This window comes from Tachysurus vachellii, chromosome 20, assembly GCF_030014155.1.
Source record: "Tachysurus vachellii isolate PV-2020 chromosome 20, HZAU_Pvac_v1, whole genome shotgun sequence".
NCBI classification, from domain to species: domain Eukaryota; kingdom Metazoa; phylum Chordata; class Actinopteri; order Siluriformes; family Bagridae; genus Tachysurus; species Tachysurus vachellii.
This window is the reverse complement of record NC_083479.1, coordinates 4,852,795-4,877,991: the sequence shown is the minus strand read 5'-3', so window position 1 is coordinate 4,877,991 and position 25,197 is coordinate 4,852,795. Positions and strand designations below refer to the sequence as shown.

Genomic DNA, 25,197 nt, shown 5'->3' with positions numbered 1-25,197 from the left:
TGACCTCTGGACGATAGGGTGAACACGTTTCTGTGTTCAGGAGCCCATCACCCTCTGGTTTATTTGACGACACTTTTGCATCATATCCTGCTGATGTGTTTTCCTATAACAGGAATATCGGAAGAAGCTTTTTGCTCTGTGGTAACTTTTTTTATTTTGTGTGTTACATTTTAAAGATTTAGCTCTTTATAACTCTCAGTCTATGAATTATTTTAGTGGGGATTAAACTTTACCACATAAGTAACTGATACTGATGCATAAAGTAACTGTTATTCAGCTGTGGTGAGGCAGGACGGTACAGGTAAATTAAAGGTAGGGTTGTAGTGAATACTAAAATATGTATAATGTGTATGTACCAAGAGCACCATAAAAAACACAACAGATTATAAAACTGATTCTGAATCTGATTCTGAACCTGATTCTGAAACCGTGAACCGCCGTGCGTTTAAAAGCTTTCAACCAATAACCAGCGAGCAGACGAATACGCTTATTCTATTGGTGCGTTGCGTCAATACGGACTCCGGTGTAAAAAGCCCGTTTAGTATCTGAAAGGTACCAATATGGCGGAGGTAAGATTGGAAAAAGATGGGCTAGGCTACGTTTGTTTAACGTTCATTTCTCGACTCATTGACCGGTGTATCGAACTTTTCTTATATTATTATTAAAACGAACATCTTATGTGTACGAAATGCTGCTTTTGTTAGAAAAATGACGGGTTTTGACGCTTTAAGTACGACTGAACGCTGATCGGGGTTTTAGGCCGAGCGTCGGTGTTCGGCGTCAGCTTTGCTAGCTAGCTAGCTAGCTAGCTAAAGGCAGCCATTTAGCGGCTAGCTAGCTCGCTAACTCAGCTATACGATAGTGATGCTTCTTCGTCTGTTAAACGGTAGCCGTGGTCGCTTCATCATTTAATTGATTCTGTACTATTGTGTATTTACGCACGAAACGGTGTTATTAAAACAAACGAATTATTTCCTGTAAACGTCTTTCCTGTAGAGTTTGTTTTGGAAATTGTTTTACGAATAAATAGTGTAGTGTTTCTTTTTTTTTTTTTTTACCGAGCGCTAGTCTGCTAGCTGGATTAACTCAGCAAAGTGACGACATCAGATGGCAAAATCGTTTTCATCTTAATTATGTAATAGTACGTCGATACTAGATAGATTTATGTATTACAACGGTTTAGGACACTAAATATTCTCAATTTGTAAACATAACTGTACAGAGAACTTGGAAGGTAGTTTTTTAAGCGAAGAGTCATGAGATGTAACTTGGGTTATAAGTAAATGCCCGCCATCCACTCAGCACAACCTGATGGGTTTGTTTGTGCTATTAAATAAATATCAGATGTCTCAAAAGACAACATGAGCTAAATTACCTCGTGTATAGGGATATACTTGTCACATAAAGTATATAATATAATCTAACTTTTTCCCTATTTTTGGTCTTCCAGGCTTCCTTGGGAAGTACAAGCCCAGGTAAACTTTCAGTTTATTATATTCATCTAAATTATTTTGCTCCCGTTCAACTTTTTGATTTCTTTTACCGTAAAGTTACTTTGTCATTTTTTCAATGTAAAGTGATCACATTGATACCTGTTGGATTTTTTGTAAAGGAACTAATATAAGGTTGAAAATCTGGTTTATTATATGAAAAGTTTTAATATGGAAGAGGTAATCTTGTTAAAAATGAAATAGCCCATGATTTGTTTCTGTCATTGGTTTGTTGAAGCACTTTTTGATATGATTATTGAAATGAGCCTCCAATGTTTTGGACACCATTAAGACAGCTAAATGCAGACCGAGTTTTATTTTATTATTATCTAAGCAGTCGTCTTGTTTTGTCAGTTGGCTCTTTGTCATCGGAAGATCACGATTTTGACCCAACAGCGGACATGTTGGTCCATGACTACGATGATGAGCACACTTTAGAGGAAGAGGAGATGCGAGAAGGGGAGTCAAATGGGAGTTCGGAGATAGCGGATCTGGAGAAGGTAGAGCTGATTTGGTTATTTTCATCATTACCATGTATGCTGAGCCCGATTTAACAAAACCATATTCAACAGGAGGGGAACATGCCATTGGAAGAGCTGCTTGCTTTGTATAGGTACGAATCATCAGTCAGCACGGTCGGGTCGAGTGCGGACAGCTCTTCAGTCGAACTGACAGACGAGTTACCAGACATGACGTTAGACAAGGTAAGTTAGAAAATGTTTTTTGTTGTGCTAATCTTTGCTTTTATTGCTTAAAATTAATATTTTACTGTTTAAACTGGACAGCGTAATCAGTATACACAAGTGCAGTAACTGATTGTGAATTAATTGGAAGCTGATTTTTGAAGCTAAAATTTTGAATTTGAATTTACGTTTGTCTTTATATGCACATTTGCATGCACACTTGAGCATGAATAGGATCTGAATGGTTTTCTGAAATTACAGTATATTCATGAATACCAAATTTCTTGTAGAAATCTTTGTTCAGTAATATCTGATAAATCTGTGTATCCGTCTTAATAAATGAGACTCATTGTTGATCGTTATCGCAATATTAGTCTTTGCATTGTATCAAACTACAGTTGTTGGGGTGTCTTCATGTAAGATATCACAGCTTTACCAGTTTGAGATATATATATTCTATATGGTCCATATTTTATTGCTCTAGCTACAATGTGCAATTTCTGTATTCCTTGAACAGGAGGAGATTGCTAAAGATCTGCTGTCTGGAGATGATGAAGAAACCCAGTCTTCTGCTGATGACCTCACACCGTCAGTGACTTCGCATGAAACCACAGATTTCTTTCCTAGAACTCTTCGCTGTAAGTCTTGTCTTTGCGAATCATAATCAGAAAGAGCTTTATTGCCAAGTATGCTTGTGCATACAAGGAATTTGTTTGTCATACACTTCCAGTACACAGAGACAACAAGATGAGATTACCAATAAAATACACGTGTAAAAATGGAAAAATAAATAAATTGCCAGTTTCGTCACTGTTCCATAGCCACACTGCTCAGTACAGACAATTATACCCTAGGTACAGGTAGGTATAGATGTGCTGTATTTTATTTGTTGTTTCAAGTTGAAGTGGAAACTTCATGTTAAATCCCATACTTGTGTACTATTTTTGTTTTTAAGTTTTAGCTGGTTTACATATTATAGCTATTTGCTTAGGTAAAAATTAAATGCATGTAGTGGTCAATTCTACAGAGGGAAAAATCTGTCTCCTGTATTTAGGTTAGTAATTACTTCTAAACCACATTCAAAACTACTCTTTGAGATTTGGTTTAAGAAAGACATGATTATGTGACGACTGTTAGTTCATCTGTTTATCTTTTTAGCTGCATGTCAAATTTTAGACGTGTACCTGATGGAAGTCTTTGCACTGATGTGTATCTATTAGCTAATAACTGTACGAAAGGTATGCAGGTGTGTATGTGAACCATGCTGCACATAGCAAGTTAAACTCTGGCTTAATGGCTAATGGAAATCTTTTTTCTTCTTCTTCTTTTTATTTTTTTTTTTTTTTGCAAAGTACAAAATTCAGTGTAATGTGAGGGTAGAATTTTCAGAAATTCAGAAACTTGCTTCATAAATTCAACAAATTGTTTTTGAAGGCAAAACGTGGGTAAGTTAAATCTGATGAGATATGTACTGTATTTGTGCCAGCAAGATTTATTATCCAATAGTAAGATAGTCTGACTCAACTACAACACAGATGTAGCCTGAGATGTCGTGGCCCTAGTCTATATAACGTTTCCTGTTTTCAACCAAATTATGAACACATTATTATTCAAAATCCTGCCATAATTTTATGGTTTTGCGTTGGGTTTAGTGTAGCTAACCTGCATGCACAACATAATTAGCCATAATTCGATTTCCTTCTATACGGCTATGTTTGCTATGTAATCCTATTTTTATATTTGTCTATAATATTTGATATGTCAATCATAAATAGTTAAGGCTGTCCTTTGAAAATTAAAGAGATGATCTGTTACTGTTCTTTAATGAAAAGATTTTCTAATTAAATCGCTAAAGTCTATTTAATTATTCACTCGATCCCTGCGAGGGTGTAAGTAAAGCCTGTTAAATGTGTATGAAACGTTTGGCTTAACAGTAGTTGAATTTAAAGTAATGCTTCTAGAGTCCAAATTTTAAAGCGCGTTTGGTTGGGCCATGTTTACATTTGCAGCTGACAAGGATAGATGTGTTTTTGTTGTAAAAAAAAAAAATGTCAGGCCCAACAAGTGTCAAGATTAACTGTATTCAAATGTCTCCATTATTCAGTTTTAAAAGTATGGGGGAAAATTAAAATATAAGAAAATAGTAGGTGTAAATATAAAAAAAGGGAATGGGGAGAACTTTGAAATCCAATGCAGATTTCTGAATAGCAGCCTAGAAAAATAACCGAGTAATATAATTCTAGTAATCTAGTCATTTTTTTTGCTTCTACAGCCAACACTATTTATGACGGAGATAAAGAGTCTGAAGGCGAGGAGGACGGTCTGAATACAGAGGACTCTCGAAAGGTAAATCCTGGCTGAAAAAAAAAGTTCTGTTACAGCAATGTTGTTGCCTTTATTTCCAAAGCAAAGCTGATTTAGGCTTCACCTACTACTAGACACAGCATAGTTTTGAACAATGCTTTAAAATGTTTTATCTGTAACATGCATGTGGAACATATAGGATGGCGCTAGAAGCGTCAATGCTTCCAAATTTGAAAACTTTGTATGTTGGATGTTAAGTGTTTGTTTCTAAACAGAAATTACTTGCCTAATTGTAACAAGTATGCCTGTTATAAGTAGTATGTTTAAAATGTTCTTATTTTAACAGGAAATAATGGTTGGATCTCTGTATCAAGCTGAAATTCCCCCCCTTACCCATTATAGTGAAGATGAAAAGGGTAAGTATTCATGAATGTTTGTGAACAGTTTGACATTAGAGTGGGATTAGAAATCTGTAGTATCATGAGGTCATGCTTAAAATGTGGAACTGCACATAAAACCAAGAGTATTGAGCATTTCTGATGAATTTATCATGATATTTTTTTAAATCTCCAGTTTACGAGAATGAAGATCAGTTACTGTGGAAGCCCGACGTACTACCAGAGTCAAAAGTGAAAGAGTTTTTGCTTGATGCCAACTTTTCCTGTGGCGATGGTGCTTTTAGGGATCGAAAAGGTCTAGTTAAAGACAACGAACAGGTATCCTCTAATTTTTTGGTATTTGTTGATTCTTTGGATGAACCTGTTTGCGCTTCAGATTAAAAGTAATTCCATTATTTCCTGCAGGCTTTGTACGAGCTTCTAAAATGCAACTACAATATCCATGAAGCGCTTGAAAGTTATCGCAGCAAAGAAAAGTCATCAAAGGGTATGTATGCCCGTGTACTGTTAACTATCAGCGGGTGGGTATGGTACAGGGGCAGAATGGACCTAACACGTGTGTTCTTTCAGATGAAATGTTCCCATGGACTGAAGAAGAGTGCAGGAACTTTGAACACGCGCTTCTTTTGTATGAGAAGAATTTTCACCTTATTCAGAAACACAAAGTAAGACAGACTTTCACTCTACTGAGTTTTTAAATGATAGGCTTCATTTACAAAACTGAATACTAACACATTTACTGTGGCATTTCTTAAAATCTAGTTAGGTTTTAATCTTTTTAAGAGCACTTATAGGTGTAAAGAGACTCACTACTGTGACCCTTTAACTAATTATTTAAACAAATTATCAAATTATTTTATTAAAATAATTAAATGTTTGTTAGGAAATTGTAGTACAGTTTGGCCTATAAAAACATTTACACTATCTTGCTCAGTGGATTTGGCCTTTGCTGTTGCTGACAATTTTATAAAATGTAAACCTTACCCAGGAAGAATTACACTTTAAGCATCAGATTCAGATTAGTATAGTGCAGGAAATGCTAGAGTTCACTCCTGAAACCTGTCTGTCAGATCCAATGGATGTTTTTTTTTTTTTTGGCTGCATTTATACTTTACAAAAAACAAAAACTTTTTAAAACTTTTTTTGTATGTTTAATTTGGACAGGCCATTAGGCATGTTTCAGGACAATTTAAGTCCCTAACACTTGAACTGCTCCTTACTGGTCTTTAATTGTTTTGTCCTCAAGGTCCACACAAGGACTGTGGCAGAATGTGTTGCGTTTTACTACATGTGGAAAAAGTCTGAACGCTTTGACTTCTTTGTCCAACAAAACCGGTTTGGAAAAAAGAAGTTCAGCAGCTACCCTGGTGTAACGTGAGTTTCTCCTATCTTCATTCTGATGTGAAACCATGGAAAAAGCTCGCTCTGTCTATCTAGATAAATGTTTGGAAGTCTCCATATTGTGGAGTTTGTAAAAGCTGACGTGTCGATGCCTTTTGTTTTCTGGCCCTGCAGGGACCTAATGGATCGACTGGTGGATGAAGCAGAGGGACTGGTGGATAGCTCAGGCTCTGTCTGCTCTAGCAGTAGCGGCAGGATAGAGACCTCAGCCGACCAACAGCTTAATATCCTCAATTCCATCACTGCCAGTGACCTCTCCGGTGAGTTCATGCCTTTTTCCTCAAAACCCACTGCTTTATAAACAAAGATACGTACTGCACTCCCCCTTATGGGCTACATCTACTAAAATTGTGTGCACAGGTTCTTTTGACAAGTGCATATACAGTCGTATGCAAAAGTTTAGGAACCCCTGACAATTTACAGGATTTTCATTTATAAATATTTGGGTGTTTGGATCAGCAATTTCACATTGATCTATCAAATAACAGAAGGACACAGTAATATTTCAGTAGTGAAATGAGGTTTATTGGATTAACAGAAAACGCGCAATATGCATCAAAACCAAATTACGAATTGCCCTTTTTTTGGACATTTTGGTGATTTGAATACCTGAAACTACTTAGTACTGATTAATTGGAACACACAATTGGTTTGGTGAGCTCATTAATCCTTGAACTTCATAGACAGGTGCATCCAATCATGAGAAAAGTCATTTAAGGTGGCCAATTGCAAGTTGTTGTTCTCTTTGACTCTCCTCTGAAGAGTGGCAACATGGAGGCCTGAAAACAGCTCTCAAATGACCTGAAAACAAAGATTGTTCAACATTATGGTTTAGGGGAAGGCTATAAAACGTTATCACAGAGATATAAGCTGTCAGTGTCCACTGTGAGGAACATAGTGAGGAAATGGAAGACCACAGGCACAGTTCTTGTTAATGCCAGAAGTGGCAGGCCACGTAAAATATTGGAGAGGCAAAGGCGAAGGATTGTGAGAGCGGTCAAAAACAACCCACAGACCACCTACAAAGACCTACAACATCAACTTGCTGCAGATAGTGTCACTGTGCATCGTTCAACAATTCAGTGCACTTTGCACAAGGTGAAGCTGTACGGGAGAGTGATGCGAAAGAAGCCTTTTCTGCACACATGCCACAAACGGAGTCACTTGAGGTATACAAAGCCAGCTTCATTTTGGAATAAGGTGCTGTGGAGTGATGAAACAAAGATTGAGTTATTTGGTCATGACAAAGGGTGTTATGCATGGCAGCAAAAAAAACACAGCATTCCAAGAAAAACACTTGCTACCCACAGTAAAATTTGGTGGAGGTTCCATCATGCTGTGGGGCTGTGTGGCCAGTGCCGGTACTGGGAATCTGGTTAAAGTTGAGGGTCGCATGGATTCCACTCAATATCAGCAGATTCTTGAGGATAATGTTGAGGAATCAGTCACAAAGTTGAAGGTATGCGGGAGTTGGATATTTCAACAAGACAACGACCGAAAACTCTGCTCAAAATCTACTCGGGCATTCATGCAGAGGAACAAGTACAATGTTCTGGAATGGCCATCCCAGTCCCCAGACCTGAAGATCATTGAACATCTGTGGGGTGATTTGAAGCGGGCTGTCCATGCTCGGCACCCATCAAACCTAACTGAACTGGAGATGTTTTGTAAGGAGGAATGGTCCAAAATACATTCATCCAGACACTCATTACAGGCTACAGGAAGTGTCTAGAGGCTGTTATAGAGAGGCTCTACTGAATATTGATGTGATTTTTCTGTTGGGGTGCCCAAATTTATGCACCTGTCTAATTTGGTTTTGATGCATATTGCACATTTTCTGTTAATCCAATAAACCTCATTTCACTACTGAAATATTACTGTGTCCTTCTGTTATTTGATAGATCAAAGTGAAATTGCTGATCCAAACACCCAAATATTTATAAATGAAAATCCTGGAAATTGTCAGGGGTTCCTAAACCTTTCCATACAACTGTGAAAGACTAAACTAATCTGAAAAATCAAAATGCTAATTTTTAATTAATATATCTTATGTACGCATGATTATCTAATGATTATCTTCAGTTCGGTATGCCCATACACACACACTTTCTTTTTTAATTTAATTTGATTATTTTGAATGTCTGGTAGTATGTAAAGATGGGCATTAGTTAATCAGTGTATCAAATTGACTAACCTCTTATGAGCGAGTTATAGTTGTGTATATAGAGGTGGGTTCTTGACCTAGATCATGTATCCTACAGCACTAACCAGCAGTGTGGCGTCAGTGTGCAATCCCAGCGACGTGGGCTGCCTGGACTCATATAGTTTCTCACCACTCGATGGCCTCCACCGTGCTTCCTTGAGCCACAGTGAGCCACTCGGATTTTCCAGCAACGGTGATGGAGACTGCCTTAACCTCCTGGATGCTGGTTTCTACCATTCTGAGCTTGGGCAGCTGAATGTGTGCGGTGAGGATTGCGAGAGGCCCCCTGCTAAGAGGCTAAAGATGGGCTTGCCTGAGCCCTTCCTCAACGAGCGCAGCATGGCCGTGGACTTCACCAGCACCAAAATGGCCGTCTCCGTTACTGACTTCAGTGACTCAGGCAGTTACATGGCAAGCCACACGCTACATCAGCACACAGCGCTGCAGTCAGAGTGAAAAAATGCCTCACTCCACTATGGACCATGTACATAGCCGGTCACTGGAAATTATATTCCTGTTTTGTTTTGTTTTTTTCTTTTCTTTTTTTTTTTTTTTTTTTTTACATTTTTTTATGTACATTTGTGTAGATATGTACAGAATCCTTTTTTACTATGACATCAGTGATGTCTTATTGTACAGACCTTAATCTTGAGTTCTCAAGAGTTAATAACAGCCATTTATTTTCAGTCCGTAATATTTTGGAAAGTGTCACATGTCCTGTCCGAATACTGTGGAAATTGAACCCGTGAAGTCAAAACTTTTAACGCCAGTTGTCCCCACAAGAAAATGCAGAAACCTCCCCCACCCGAGTCCCTTTCTAGCTATTGGCCGTGGCGCGTTTTAATGAGAGGCGCCGAGCAGTACCTAAGCCTTGTCATGTAGCTTTTGTGTGAAGACTCAAATGTTTCAAAATGGTTTTATTTGGAGCAAAAGACTTTTTATAAGTGGAGCCACTGTGCCTCTTGAAGGAGCACTTCTGAGCTGCAGTTACCAACGAATGTTCATGAAATGCATTCAGGTGGCCCTGCGATTAAGGTGTCAGACACTCCATTTTGAGAAATACACGTTACAGTTCCTTTAAATGCTCCTTTTTATATCCTGTCAATCGAGCTTTATTACAGCTGTAACTATTCTTTGTACATGTCAGTGATCAGTAGTTATCATTTCTCCCACCATATTTGAGTACTTGTGGATCTTTTCATTGGTCAGACAGAAGGAAAACTTCCACAGTTTGTGATACATTTTATCATTTTGTTTATATGCTACGTTTTGCATTCTGTTTTGTAGTGGTTTATCACTTTGGGGGGGGTATTTATTTGCTTTAAACACCATTGGACTGCACATTGATCACTAAACCTGAAGGCTTTAGATTTAGCTGTACTCATTTGAATTTGTGAAATTTGCTGGCACATGTCCTTTTTGTGTTTTCGGTGTGTTCTGTTGCCATGAGTGACTGCGTATTTGCATGGGAATATTTAGCAGTAGTTGCTAGTGTTATTTTTGAATGTTTGTTTTGTTTGTTTTTGTATTGATTCGCTCATCCCTGTACTCAATTATGTATATATTTATATTAAGTACGTCGTGTGGCCCCGGGTTATCCTGGTCACTGCCAGGATCTTTTTTCTTTCTTTCCCTGAAGAAGTGGAAGGTCGTACTACTATACTAGATATCTAAATGATCCACAGAGCGATCATGCTAAATTGATCTATGCATTTATTACAGTACTTTCAAACTGCACATGGTTCTAAATTATTTGAACAAACCAATAGTCTTTAAATATAATCTTTCAAGCCACATATCGATAGAACGTCTACCCTCATTCAGTGAGCTTGTTGTAAGCTCTGCCCTTCATGTCTCATGCACACAGGATCATGCGTGTTTACCTCAGTCTGGTTTTTCTTTGTTCCTGAACTCCTGCGTACTCTCACATGGCAATAATTTGTAAATATGTACAGATGCGGATGTAAAAACCTTCCCACATTCTCTTCCTTGGCAAACAGACTTAAACTTGAAAATTCTGTGCTTTTGAGTCTGTAACTTGAGTATTCCACAGAAATGCCTTTACTTGCTTTACCGTTTAGCCGATTATATATAATATACAAATATATCTATTTTTTTTTCTGTCGGATTTGCTTTACAAGAGATTTGCTTAAGAAGTTATTTATTTATTTATTCACTTACACTGCAAGTGGGTGTAGTGTGCTTGAGGATCAGTACATCAGTGATACAGCAGTGGTCTGTGTGCAGGCGCAGCCAGTAGCTGCCTGTGCTGTCTTCACCGGGATTAGTGAAGTAGTTGAATGTACAGTATTACTACGTCTTAGGGGTTTGCTGAACTCGTCTGAAAAAGAGAGAGAATGTTTTGCTGGTTAAGGCACGACCCTAGTTTGCAGTTTTGCCTTAACGTTCATTACTCATTCAGAAACCTTGCATGTTCAATCTACCTGGAAAAAACACTTGCAGAAACAATGGCCTCTCTGAGTGGTGGATGTTTTCTAGACTAAAGTCTTTGAGCATTTTTAAGAGAGAAAGATTTGAGTATGGTCTGTAACACTCATCCTGTACTTGAGGCCAGAATTCTCCATTTTGTTTGTTTTTCTTTAGATACTTGAAGGATGTGCATTGATGCCATTATTTAATACACTTAAAAAAAAAAGTCCTGTAGGTTGTGCAATTAATTTCTCCTGTCCCTCCAAGGATTAAACAAAGCTTTAGGAAATTGTGTTGAAGTAACTTATTCCTGTCCAAAGTTTGTATGAAAGTTCTAGCTTAAAAAATGTTGTAATCGTAGTGATGGTTGTTTGCTTCCAGAGGCATACAAATTTATTGTAAATTTAGAGACCCTCCTTTATCAGAATAATGTTATGTTTAGTAGATGTTAATTTTTTTCATATGTTGACTCTGTGCTGGGGAAAATACAATAAGCATTACAGTAAAAAAATTATTTAACACTTATTTTGGTGTAAAGAAATTCTAGTGTTAAATAGACAATCAAACAGCAATTATTATTCAAATGGAAATTTTATCATTCATAATGTTTGTACATAGACACTTTTTTTTTTTTTTTGGTTTGTATTTTGTATTTTACGTTATACTTAAATAACTGGCAAACACTTCCAGAAATAAAGTTCTGGAAATACTACAAAAACATGCTCTTGACTTTCTTTTCAACTTGACATTGGTATCATTGACTTAATTGTAGTCTATGCTGATGGTCTAGTTCAATGTTGGGGAAAGGACAAAAATAATAATAATGCTGACCCTGAAGATACTTTGCACTTCAGTGACTTGAAGAAAGGTAAACACACCTCATTCTACAAGATGGAGCGCAAGTAAAAAAGATGCTGTTGGTGTAAGAAAAAGAAACAAAAATCCCAGTGTAACAAAAAACAGACCACTTGCCTGTACATGTGATGTCCCACTGCACATGATGCTATATTTCTGTATTTTTTTCTGCCTGAAAAAACTAATCTAACTTGGATAGTTATCTAATACTAATACTAAAACAGTTCTTACGGGGAGAAATGTTGGGTAATTAAACAGTCCTCAATTAACTAGTTCAAAATGACATTTGCTTGCATGTGATATCTAGGCTTTACTGTATATTATAAAGCATAACTGACTTAAGTTATTAGTTGTTACACTATAATGTGTGTGTCCAATTTGCCTACTTCTGGGCATCTTGGTGAGTGTGTAAAGTTATATTCTTGCATAATGATTTTATATAAAAGGACAAAAACAGCATATTTAAAATACATACATGTATAATTTTTTTACAATCATTGAAAAGTGATGATCATATCAGGAATCGTGCACTATGGTGTAGTAATTGGAGAAAAGTTCTTCACCGCTGTTAATCTCTCTTAATGACACTAGAACGACACAGCGCAAACTCCTGTGAGAGAACCAGATCAGAATTAGTGGTGATGAACAAGACGGATGTTTCAACAGCACTAAAATCAAGTTCAATTTTAAGACTTGCCTTTGTACATTATGCCTGTAATTAACATTAGGAAGATACTGACGAAGTTCTATGGGAAAATCCTCTGGAACATCAAATTCCTGATAGCACACGTTGGCAGCCTTCTCTGGTGATCAAAAAAGAGAACGGGAGAGTTAGAATGAAGTGTGTCTAACACCTGAGTACACAATGCAATGCATAAGCACTTTTTTATTCTGTCCAGCTTCCTAAACTCATTCTGTGCACTCTGCACAAACAGATCAGCTTCCAAAGCTTCAGCTTTGATGCCAGTGCAACCATCAGCATAATCGTGCCAGTCATCGTAGATCTAACTAGCTAAGCTACATACTTCTGTGGTGGATGTGTTATTAATATGACCTTGAATAACATAAGTACAGCACTAGAATTGCTAAACACTAATATTTGAACATAAGCATATTTAAAGTGTATCAGGGTAGAAGGTTATATATGAAGACGTAGAAATACTGGCCTGAAAGGTGGATCCAACAAACAACAAATACAGTGCATGAGATAAGATTGCTTTGATGAACTACAGAAATAAGCAACAGAAATCTTTGGAGTAAATATTGTATAAATTTCACTTTCGGCTAAACCAAACATTTACCTGCCATTTACATTAAAACTCTTTCCTGTTCAGGTTTTTTTCACTTTCTTATTTTACTTAACATTCCATAAGACACCTGCCATTGGAGCAGTTGTTGACATACTGCCCCACTGCCAGAGGGTTTTCTGGGTGGGGAGTCAACCACGAGTTGTCACTCAAACAAAATGGGCCGAGTCGGTCCCGCCCACTGCATGACCTGCGGTACAAAACGCCACAGACTCGCAATTGTAGAATGGACTGCAATGATTAAGCTTCTGTATTTTTATGATGTAATCATGTTAATAGAGTTTTGACTTACCGAAACACTAGCCTCGAGAGTCCTTTATCATTTCCATCAATCAAAACAGCATCGATGCATCGAAATACAAATGGGTTCCGAATGGACTGGAAAAAAATGGGTTCGTCGGCCTGATAGATAGTTCCTGTGGAAAAGGAAACAGACTGCAACAATCATGCACCATGGATTTCAATAAAAATTTAAGTATATATTTGAAGAAAAAAAAAACAACCCTCAGATATCTGATGTCACGTACAAACAAAAAAAACCCCAGCATGTTTAATGATGCTGTTTTATATGCATTACTGTGGATCGAACTAAAAGCATGAATGAAATTAAAACGTGTCCCAAATTACCAAAAGTCATTTAACATGGTTTTAGTCAGATATTAAACACAAAATATAACACATTCTACATAAATATAGTTTCTCTGCAGTGTATTTCTAATTACTCTTCATAACTAATTTCTCGTTTCTTGAAACTGTACCAAAAGTTGATAGATCGATGTCTGAATTTTGGGTGGCAAGGTAGGGTTGAACATCATGTTCATTACCCCAATGTTGTGGCTTTACAAACAGATCCAGCTTTACATTATTCTCATTTTATCTAAAAAAATATTTGAGGTAGGTTTCAGTCAGTGTATACTGTAGGTATCGGTGTAAAATTGTAGTTTTAAGTGTCTTCTATTGTCTAATACTGAAGGGATTTACTGAAATAAAAACACAGTTAGATATGAACTCTTATGAGCTGTATATGAAGGGGAAAAAACTCTCAGAAATGTGTGTTTTGGGTGACAATGTTTGTGTTATTGTGTTACTTTTGACATCACAACGTCAGTGGTACCTGGATACATGGCTACAGGTACACCTTTGGGCACCTGTCCCTGGGTAACCAACACCCCAATTCCCGCCCCCGGCAGAGAGCTAGCCATTTTCTCCACACAGAAGCCAAAGGTGTTTAGCATAATCTCACAAGGCGTCGCTTCCGGTCTGCGCACTGCGGCATTGTGGGTAATGTAGTATTCACGGCGAGAGGACGCTGCTAACAGGCGAAGCTGTTCGCTTTGATTGCTCGCGTCGTTTCTAAGCAACTCGGTAAAAAGTCTCACAAGGGACACGAGGACTTGTTCATCGTCCATCCGCTTGTCTTCTGACCGCTGTTTCACCTGACGGAGGGTCCTATACAACAGAATAACACGTGTTAACAGCAAATCTGCTATATGCATTGATGCTAAATGTCTAGTAGAAGTTAAAGGATGTATACAATGAAGGAAATAATATACCTCTCGTTTTTCCTAAGATTTAAAGCAATCCAAGGGACGAATCTGTGCCTGTAACGTTTCCATTTCCCCTCCAGAACTTTTAGTAAATTCTTCATGCTAAGCCATTGAGAGTTGCTGCTCTGTGAATTACAAACGCATTGAGTAGAGACATTGTCGCCACCTAGCGGCCGGGAGAGCATTGCACTCTTTATCCTGCCACACACACTTCAAGTCAAGTCAAGTAGCTTTTATTGTCATTTTAACCATATATAGCTGTTGCAGTACACAGTCAAATGAGACAACGTTTCTCCAGGACCATGGTGTTACGTAAAACAAAGACAGAGCTAAGGACTAAGTTAGTCCTAGATACATAAAGTGCAACTGTGCAACCTGGTGCAAACAGAGCAAGACAAGACAAACAAAATAGAAAGACAGTGCAGGACAAAAGACAGTGCAAACAAAAAATTACAAGACAATACAGAAAAGACAATAAACAGAAGCAGCGCCTACCAGTGTAAATACTGTATGTTCAAACAATATTGCGCATGCAGATATACTGGAATAAACACAGTATTATATCAGCAGTTACCTGAGATATTGTGAAGGATTGTGTAAAACAGCAATCAACTGAAATGTGAGACAGCAAAGAGCTATAAAACAAACAATGTGCAAAAACAGCATGTAAACAGATTGATGGATATTGCTGGATATCACTTCTGCTGAGAAACCTGATTATACAAGAAACAATTGATTCATCTTATAATCACACCAAGCTAGTGTGCTCTAAACACCCGATTCTACTAATCAGAGTTAGAGTAAACTCTGGAGGAAAACTCTACAATGTGCAAGACAAGGGATCAAGGTTGAGAACAAGAATAGCTACTGCACTCTCTCTCTCTCTCTCTCTCTCTCTCTCTCTCTCTATATATATATATATATATATATATATATATATATATATATATATATATATGGGTGAAATTGACTTTTATAGTGCAGTAGCTATTAAGTGCCAATCTTGGTAATGCGAACTCTTTTTAATGTATACAATGGTTGCTTAAATTCTCGATAATAATATTAGTGTCCAGCTTACACTGCTTTTTGACCTTTCTCATCAACAAGGCATTTCCATGCACAGAGCTGCCACACAGTAGATGTTTTTTGTTTTTCACACCATTCTGTGAAAAACCCTAGAAATGTGTTTGTGCGTGCAGGTTTAGTCATCGAGATCCAATTTGCCTCCATTCTGAAAATTAACCGAAGCTCCAGAACTGTATGTGGAACATTCATGAAACGTTCTCGTAGCTTGTTACAGTATTTACACTGAAACGTTAATTATTGTTGGAATCACGTTAAATTTTATACCGAAACACAAAAAACAAGAACAGTGCAAACTCTTCCTTTAAATTATTATAGTGTTTTCAAAGAAATAAAAATGAAAAAATATTTATGGAGTAATATATTCATTCATTTTCTATCTCTTATCTGAACTACCTTGGGTCACGGGGAGCCTGTGCCTATCTCAGGCGTCATTGGGATCAAGGCAGGATACACCCTGGACGGAGTGCCAACCCATCGCAGGGCACACACACACACTCTCATTCACTCACACAATCACACACACTACGGACAATTTTCCAGAGATGCCAATCAACCTACCATGCATGTCTTTGGACCGGGGGAGGAAACCGGAGTACCCGGAGGAAACCCCCGAGGCACGGGGAGAACATGCAAACTCCATACACACAAGGCGGAGGCGGGAATCGAACCCCCAACCCTGGAGGTGTGAGGTAAACGTGCTAACCACTAAGCCACCGTGCCCCCCCCCCGGGGTAATAATAATAATAATAATATATATATACATCTTAAAAAATTCAAAACACAATCATCAGATTTTTGGTTTTAATTAACGTAACGTGTGCATGTTTATTGCTGCCTGCATATTTAATTAGACAAACCCTCATATGCATAAATAACTTGTAAGTGTAAAAAAAAAAAAAAACAAATAAAAAAATCTAAAAAGCTGATGGCTGGATAGATTGTGATGCCTATTTTTTTTTAAGTACCTGTAGTGTTTTGCCTTTAAATAAACACCACATCCTGCTGTAGATCTCGATACAGTCTGCAAACTGCATATTTCCATTGTAATTTATTATAAATGATATTTGTAATAATATTTAAAAAGGACGAGTTGCTTAAACTCCGCTAATTGATTCCAGTGTCACTGACTCAGGTCGCGTGCTATTGGTGATCACCGGGTGAAGGGGTGGGACAAACGGTTGCACGGATCTGATTGGTTCCGCCGTGACACCACGTCCCCCAAGCGCGAGACTCTGTACCGCAGAAGAAATGGAGATAATTTTGTGAACCTCGGACCTAATTAGAATTAGATGTGAAGGTGTTTATTTCCCGGTTAAATTTTTTTACCCCCTCCCCCCGGTTGCTTGTGACGGCGACGGCATTCAGACGGGTGACGCAATCGGTTTGGCCCGCAATCATAGGATCGCACGCGATCTCGTTACCGCAAGCATCGATCAGGATGGCAGGCTGTCAGAAAATCTGCGGCGCTCAACTGCACGAGCTGCTCGAGTCCAAACACAATGTGCTGTTCGACTGCGACGGTGTGATCTGGAACGGAGAGACGGCGATGGCGGGCGCTCCCGAGGTGGTGCGCGCGCTGAAGCAGCGCGGAAAGCGTGTGTTCTTCGTCACCAACAACTGCACCAGGCCGAGGCAGAGCTACGTGCAGAAGTTCGCGCGGCTCGGGTTCGCCGATGTGGACGAGAACGAGATCTTTAGCTCAGCGTACTGTTCGGCTGCGTACCTGCGCGACGTCGTCTCCTTCACCGGAAAGGTGTTTGCCATCGGATGCCCCGGCGTGCACACCGAGCTGCGGGATGCCGGGATCACCGTGATTGAGGACGAAGAAGACGCACCGGACGTCAACATCTCTAACTGCGCACTGGACCCGGACGTGCGCGCAGTGCTTGTGGGCTACGACGAGAAATTCAGCTTCATGAAGCTGGCCAAAGCCTGCTGTTACCTGCAAGACTCTGAGTGTTTGTTTTTGGCCACTGACCCTGACCCTTGGCATCCTCTGCGTGGAGGAAGAATCACACCAGGTAACAAGTGTTCATGATGGATCTCATCATCAATACTGCACCAGTTACAAACCAAGAACCAGTCCATTAAACCAGTCCTGAGTAATCCTTATGGACAGTTTGGCCCTTATTATAAACTATAATGCATTATAACCTTTACTATGGTAGATGCAAGAGTAGCTATATAAACATTTATAGTACATCACTTTTCAACACTTTCTTTAAAGGTTGCCCAAAAAGTCCTTTACCTATAAGGAACTGCAAATTGTGTAGATGGATTGGAACCAATTTTAGTGTAGTTTATTAATGGAAACACCAACATCACCAAAACTGACAGTTAAACTAAATGCAATTAATCAGAAAGCTCAGAAGTCTATCTAATTTAGACAAAAACAAAAAAATAAAATAAATAAAAAACACATTTTCCCTTTAATTAACCCAACACATTCCCCATGGTCTAATACAGTCAATAACCTTGTTTCCACTGTAGCATTGAGTGATTCTCAGGACATTTCACATAAACTTGCAGTCATTCTGTAAAATATATAGATAATTATAAAAAATAATAATAATAATAATCAGTGCAAGGAATAGGTGCCTAAGATGACCACTGGGAGACTGGGCCCCCCACCACACCCATTTCGCAATAAACATACAAGCCTCTGGGAGCCCCAAAAGTGCGTGGACCCTTAGAATCGTCCTAACTTTTCCCCCCTTAGTGGCGCCTCTGGATGACCGCATGCTTGTCTGTGTTTTACGTTGTGTTTACTACCTTTTACAGACAAACCCCAATGGCCCTTCACTCCACCCCATGTTAGTCTGTTAATAAAAGATAATGCCGTAAGCACCCAGCACAGCCAGATACTTTTACAGTGAGGAAAATTGCATGCTGTGCTTTGGCACTAATGACAAGCAAGGGAATGAAGGTTTAATAATGAAGATATTCAATGATCGGTTCTAGATTTGTATCTATCTGTTTATCCCATCCCATTTGTATCTATCTGTTTATCCCATCTATCTGTTTATCCCCTGCTGTCAGGCCTTACATTTATCTCAGTTTTATCCACTGACGGTCTGCTCTGCATCTACTAGCAGCGCCTGCAGTGTCACACTTCCTATATTTGTGCTAAATATGACTGAAACTGTGTCATGTTAAACAAACCTGGCATTATTCTTATCTGGACAGACAGTAAACTCCTGGAGAATTATGCTTTCATATAAATTTTAACTTTCAAATTTAATAGCAGTGAGCAGGGTAACATTATTACAATAGAACGATAAATGTATTAGAATTAGAATAAAAAGTCAACTCTCAGGAAATATTAAAAGGTAGAAGATACAGTTTATACCGATCGATTTTCTCGACTTTAATTATTTTTGCATAAAATCCTGCCCTGTTTTTTTTTTTCGTTTAAATCATATTACCCTTTGTTTGGTTCTAATCTGAAAATGTTTGTGGAAGGAAACTTAACAATGACAATAGGGCTGCTTGAATAAACATCACTCCAGGGTTAAGCACATCTGTGGAACACTGACTCCATTTCCTCCATTTACAGGTTCTGGGAGTCTCACTGCGGCTTTGGAAACCGCCAGCCGCAGAAAGGCCACAGTGATCGGCAAACCGAGCCGTTTCATGTTCGAGTGCATCGCGAGTCAGTTTGATTTAGACCCAGAGAGCTCTTTGATGGTGGGTGACCGCTTAGAGACTGACATCGTTTTTGGTGTTAACTGTGGCCTTTCTACTGTGCTCACACTAACGGGCGTCTCAACCTTCGAGCAAGCGCAGGTTTACAAGGACAGTGATGAGCCTGAGAAGAAGGACTTTGTGCCTGATTATGTGGTGGAGAGCATCGCAGATTTCTTGGAGGCTTTGGAGGAGTAGGAAAGAAAGGACAGGAGTGCTTCTGAACTCCGTAATAAACCCCAGAGTGCACAGCTTTTGCCTGGTACCCAAAACAGTTATTACTGTATGTTCAGTGCTGTTGTTCATGGTGTACAATTATACGTACGTGTCATCATAGCTGGAGTTCTCAGTTTATCATCGCTGTATTTGATGACATGGGGGCCATGTGGTTAAAGTACTTGAATGAATAATGAGCACATTTTGAAAGGAGTAGCTTAGCCAAACAAAAAGGCAAAAAAAATGTTTCCTTACCCCAGATGTTGTTGATCATGATTAATGTTTCCTGGAGTTTGCTTCTTTATTTTGTGAGGAAAATGAAACCATGAAATAAGAGAAGCTTAGTCCGGACTTGATTTTTTTTTCAACTGCTTATATCACTAGCAGATATAAAATTTAGATATTTTCAATTCTATGCATATACATGTAAAGGAAGTGGTTACATAGAAATGAGGGGTGTTTGATTATACTGCCACTTCTACAGTCTAGGATTAAACCACACCTGTTGACTACACAACTTGAAAAATTCTGGTTGGTTACATCCAAATGGAATTATATCAGATCTAATAGCAATATTAAAAGCACGAGGTTTTTTTTTAGACCTGCCAGCTCCTGAAGATTAATAATGAGAATAATTTAATCAAAGCCCAAAACCTGTAGCAGAAGATGTTCAGTCTTTGGATCATTGATAAAACAAGTCCATTCATAAAATTGCCTGTCCTTTAGAAACTGATATTTTTAGATGACTGACTTTTTCTCACCAAATTTCTGCTGTTTGATTAATATTTGTGTCCAACCTTGGATTTGGCGACTTTCGTCTGAAATGTCTCTGTCAAAGATCAAATATCCTTAACAAGTAACTATTCAACTATTAACTAAACTAAAAGTCAAACATACTTCGTTGGATTTTATTTCATGTTAACAAAACGAGGAAAAAAGAGGAACAAGAGAAGACATTGAAGATTGGCAGGTTTGTTATTTGTTATTTGTTACTGGAACATAAATACTAATAAATATGCTTCAACTTTGACATGATCTGGCAACCCTTGTTAGATATGCACACTTTTAATTTATAAAGCGGTGGTGTTTTGAAAGTTAAGTCGACACTACAGTATCTATAGACAGTGTCACTAAAGAACATTTATGAACTGAACTGACTGGACTGCATTTTTGTTAGTCTTTTACGTTCGTAGGAAACCAACTACCTCATACAAATACCTATGACTTTTCCTGCTGTGTGTTTCAACCCCTCAAATTCTTGATTATTAAGTATTGTGCAAATTATTTGTAAAGAATTTCTGAGCCAAACAATGGGTCGGTAATGACGTATGTCCAGGTTAAAAAAGAAAGAAAGAAATAATCAAATCAGCTAGAATCCTCCATGAGCCACTTTGTGATTAAAAAAAAGATTCTGCTACTTGATATTTATTTATTTGTTTGTTTGTTTGTTTGTTTGTAGATTTTTCTTTTAAAAAGCAGGCTGATCGGCTCCATCTGGGTTTGCGGAAAAGTTTTAGTTTTATCTAAACTATCCCTTTCAGTGTTTTCTAGACATTCTGCAGACAGTCATGCAAAAGCGCATCACCCCTGCTGTAATTATCCGAAAGCATGACAAAAGTAATTCCATTTAATGAAGAAACTCTTTTGGGCGATGATGAAACGGCATGCCATACACGCCCAAAGAAAAAAGGAAATATCTTTTTGATAATAACTTACCAATTGTGTACGATATACCTGGAATTTTCCTGTGAAATCTATAAAAAATGACTGAAATGTTGAGAGTTGGAGAATGTACTGTAGCGAGACTGTTGTATTGTACTATATTATACCAAGACTGGTTGTGTGGTGAAATCATTTAATCCAACGCTGACATAAAATTCTCCATTCTGATTGGTCAGTAGGTGTCGAAGGATGGCTCCGAAAGTAGTTTCTACTGCATTGCTGTTTCCGTAGTAACGACTACATGAAATCATAATACAGGCCTGTAGTTTGTATTGTGAAGCGCCATATATGGTATTTGATGATATGGTAACATTTTCCTTAAGGAGATGCTTGATTTAGCAATTTTGTAAGGAGTCTCCAGTGTCAGTGCTATGTAATGGTCAGAAGTAAAGTTTTGTAGTCTGGCATAATCTACCATGACAACCTGCATGTTTTTGTTTGTTTTTTGTTTTCGCTTATTACAGGATGCTGGTGACAGGATGACATTTTCTAGCTGCTATAACGTAAGGAATGACAGGAACTAATTTGTTTTTATATTCGCTAAGTATGAAAATTTTTAGATTGGCAAATTGCATAGGCAAAAGAAAAATAAAACTCTACAGCATGTGCTGTTATCACCGTGTTAGTCACTTCATCCTGTGGTGTTTTATTCTTTACATGATATCTAAATATGCTGTGTAGCATCTCCGTAGCTTCAGTTGCGGACACAAAATAAAACAGACTTTTTCTCATTGTTCTACATTTTTGTCATACAAAATGACTTACAGTAACCAGTCAAGTTCAAACCTAAACTGATTGTCACTTATGTTGTATCCCGGGTTTTATCCAGTGCTCAGTACATGTTCTGTGTGTGTCTGGGGTTCTGCAGTGGTAGCAGCTGTGTTTTCATGAGCTCTTGTGCCAGTTTAACCAACACGTAACATGTAACTGGACTTGACATTTCTCTCAGTGTTGATTTCTATTGTTGTATTCACTTTTCTAGCAGCTCTTCCTGTGTGGTGTGGTGTTTGCCTCGTCGCATTCGACATGTTCTCTGAAAGTTATTCTAGAGCCTTCTAAAGCTGCCGTTTGGAATTTAATATTTATTAGTGTAACTTAAGTGTTAACGTTCTCTCTCCCTCTCTTTTTTTTATATCAACTTACATGTAAATCTCATTTCCTATAGATTTGTCATTTTTTTAGAATCATAATCTTACAGCTTTTCATGAAAAGTGACCTTTGACAAAATAGCCTCGTATTTAATTTTTAAAAAACTCTTACATCCAATTTGATGAAATGTTTTATTTTCATGTGAACCTACATTATAAACCTACTGAATGTTTAGGTTTTGGCATCAGTAATGAGTGGATGAAGTGGCTATGAAATACCTGTATTGCTGTTTATTATATTCTAATAATTAGTGATCAGTGTTTGGTTCTTACCTGGACTTGTGTGACTAATCTAGAGCTTGCGTGACTGTGTCCAAATGTCTTTAGCTACACTTGGCATTCTGTACCTGACTGAATATAATTTTTTTAAATAAATATAAAGTAATGAATTTATTTAATGCCAAACACTGCTGTGAGAATAACGTATACATGCTGTGACCTGGTTTGGCATTTCTGCTAGTACATGTTTGTGGTGGTTATAATTGCCTTTCCTAATAAAACAGTTCCCTCATATTGAAATGCTCTTTGTTTCTGTGATATGAAATGTTCTAGTAAAGCTATGTTAGGAATGTAATACAATTATACAGTTTAACATGATAATATATTTATATTATATATTTTATAAAGCAAAAATATTTGTTTGCTGACGGTGGCTCCATTCAGCTGAGGGCTTTTTCTTAAATTTTGCAAAATCTTTAGCAATATTTTACAAAATGAATACATTACTCCAATACATACTTTGAGTAATTTGTGTTTGTTCCAAGTGTCCTCATCATTCAACATCTTGATATAACTGAGAATCACCTGGCATCCTAATTCACCGACTAGCCGTCCTAAATAGTATCCGAGTTCGGAATTAGCGTGTCCCAAATTGTAGTATGTTGAAATAAGTATCCCAGAGGTATCTGGATAGTCTACTATTTCCAGTAGGTTTTATAAGTGAGGATCTGTGCAGACATTTTCAGCTCTGATTGTTCACAAATCCTTGCATGAGGGAAACATAATTTTTGTGACCATTTGCTTTCTCTGCATTTTAGAAAGGTGTAAATGTGGAAAAATAAACAGAAGTACGCAAACCGGAAAATGTTTTTCACATATGAATGTGAAAGTACTATTATTTTGATTAATATGGATTTCAGTGATTATATTTGAAGTGTATTCATAGTGAGCTGGAAATTACACCCTGTAGAGTTACTAATGTGGAACATAGACATGGTGTGTTGTAAAGGACACTTTATCTGTGCATTTTTAACAGGTGTGTCATATTTTAACAGAAACCAACTTTACACACAACTGCAGGTAAAGCAACGGTTTAGGTTCACAAAAATGTTAACATAAAAGTTGTTTTTTGTTAAAATATGACAAGCCTGTTAAAGATACACAGATAAAGTGTCCCTTACAACACGCCACGTCTATATTTCACATTAGTAACTAGGTTCCAGCAGAGGGTGACACAACAACCAGTTTCACTAAAACATACAATTGAAATAAATTTACCTTTTCAACACAGTAATAATAACGATAGCTTCAATTTACTGGGAATGGAAAGATTTAGCCTGTTTTCTTTGCTAATGCTACTTTCGATTAGCCTCTAACCACTAAGCTAACATGGCCTGTCTAACTTGGAGAGATTAAATGATGTTTTCATGCAGAACAAAATAGCTGCTTTAAACCAAAAATCAATTTCAGCTAAGAAAAAAATTACATTTCATATAAAAACAATGATTTAACTTAATATCAGCTGTTAAAACGTTTCGAGGACCTTCAAAAGTTGCACTTTATTTAAATAAAACTTGATAAAAAAAAAAACTTAGTTACTAAGTAAACTGCTGCTTTATATATTATATCAATGCTCTCAAGTTTTGAAAACAGGCAAGAGTGACATCTCCAACCCCCCACCCAAACACAACAATGGGGGTGTTGTTGTGTTTGGTAAGTATCACTGAATACAATTTAACCAAATACAAAGTATTTATTCATTTTCCATTTATTAATATGTGTGTGTGTGTGTGTGTGTGTGTGTGTGTGTGTGTGTGTGTGTGTGTGTGTGTGTGAGAGAGAGAGAGAGACAGACAGACAGACAAACAGACAGAGAGAGAGAGATTATGACTGGTGTTGTTTATTCTAAGTGTTTGTTGTCTTTTTGGACTCCTTTATCATTTGTAATGTTGGCTCCCATTTAAAACAGTTCGGCTCCAGCCCAGCCATTTTTATGTCCCGTCCAGAGACAAGCTGTTTCGTGTTGAGGTTTTATTCAAACCGACCATCGAAAATATCAGTCATCATCGTGTGATAACGTAAATATGACATGGCCTAGACCAGTGGTTCTCAAACTTTTACGCCCCCCCAATATATATATAACATATATAACAAATACTCTAGGCCAGTGGTTCTCAAACTGGGGGCCCTGAGATGGTGTGTATATATATATATATATATATATATATATATATATATATATATATATGTATGGACTACTTGTTCTGAGCAGGTGTTGTCAGTGAACCGGGGCACCCTGTCACCATCTCAGGGCCCCCAGTTTGAGAACCACTGGCCTAGAGTATTTGTTCTGAGCAGGTGTTGTCAGTGAACAGGCTGTAAAACTGTTGGCTAAGTTACAGGCACTCATGAAAAACAGATGCTGATTATCTGGGAAACATTCTCTAACAGCACTCAAAATGTCATTGTTTGTGTCAAACAAGTTGTGAATTTGTTGTAACATT

At 37.8% G+C, this 25,197-nt stretch overlaps 3 protein-coding genes across 4 annotated transcripts; 2 read left to right on the top strand and 1 right to left on the bottom strand.

Moving 5' to 3' along the window:
* The first annotated feature begins 489 nt into the window (after positions 1-489).
* mier3a (mesoderm induction early response 1, family member 3 a) lies at positions 490-9,853 on the top strand. 2 transcript variants are annotated; one of them, XM_060896376.1, is made up of 13 exons: positions 490-569; positions 1,451-1,475; positions 1,845-1,990; positions 2,063-2,194; positions 2,691-2,811; positions 4,446-4,519; positions 4,824-4,893; positions 5,051-5,193; positions 5,281-5,362; positions 5,446-5,540; positions 6,122-6,249; positions 6,391-6,536; positions 8,538-9,853. In XM_060896376.1, the coding sequence occupies exons 1-13, from the start codon at positions 561-563 to the stop codon at positions 8,933-8,935; spliced, it is 1,569 nt and encodes a 522-aa protein (XP_060752359.1). In that variant the 5' UTR covers positions 490-560; the 3' UTR covers positions 8,936-9,853. The 2 variants fall into 2 exon arrangements, with proteins under 2 accessions (XP_060752359.1, XP_060752360.1); XM_060896377.1 differs by lacking the exon at positions 490-569 and adding an exon at positions 598-886.
* Positions 9,854-10,661: 808 nt separating this feature from the next.
* setd9 (SET domain containing 9) lies at positions 10,662-14,767 on the bottom strand. Its single transcript, XM_060896378.1, has 7 exons — positions 14,625-14,767; positions 14,186-14,520; positions 13,364-13,487; positions 13,146-13,261; positions 12,462-12,567; positions 12,240-12,374; positions 10,662-10,820 (listed from the first exon to the last, which is right to left on the bottom strand). The coding sequence occupies exons 1-6, from the start codon at positions 14,717-14,719 to the stop codon at positions 12,281-12,283; spliced, it is 870 nt and encodes a 289-aa protein (XP_060752361.1). The 5' UTR covers positions 14,720-14,767; the 3' UTR covers positions 10,662-10,820; positions 12,240-12,280.
* A 2,165-nt stretch (positions 14,768-16,932) lies between these two features.
* pdxp (pyridoxal (pyridoxine, vitamin B6) phosphatase) lies at positions 16,933-22,993 on the top strand. Its single transcript, XM_060896278.1, has 2 exons — positions 16,933-17,725; positions 19,261-22,993. Exons 1-2 carry the CDS (start codon positions 17,143-17,145, stop codon positions 19,584-19,586), a joined length of 909 nt encoding a protein of 302 aa, XP_060752261.1. The 5' UTR covers positions 16,933-17,142; the 3' UTR covers positions 19,587-22,993.
* The last annotated feature ends 2,204 nt before the right edge of the window (positions 22,994-25,197 follow it).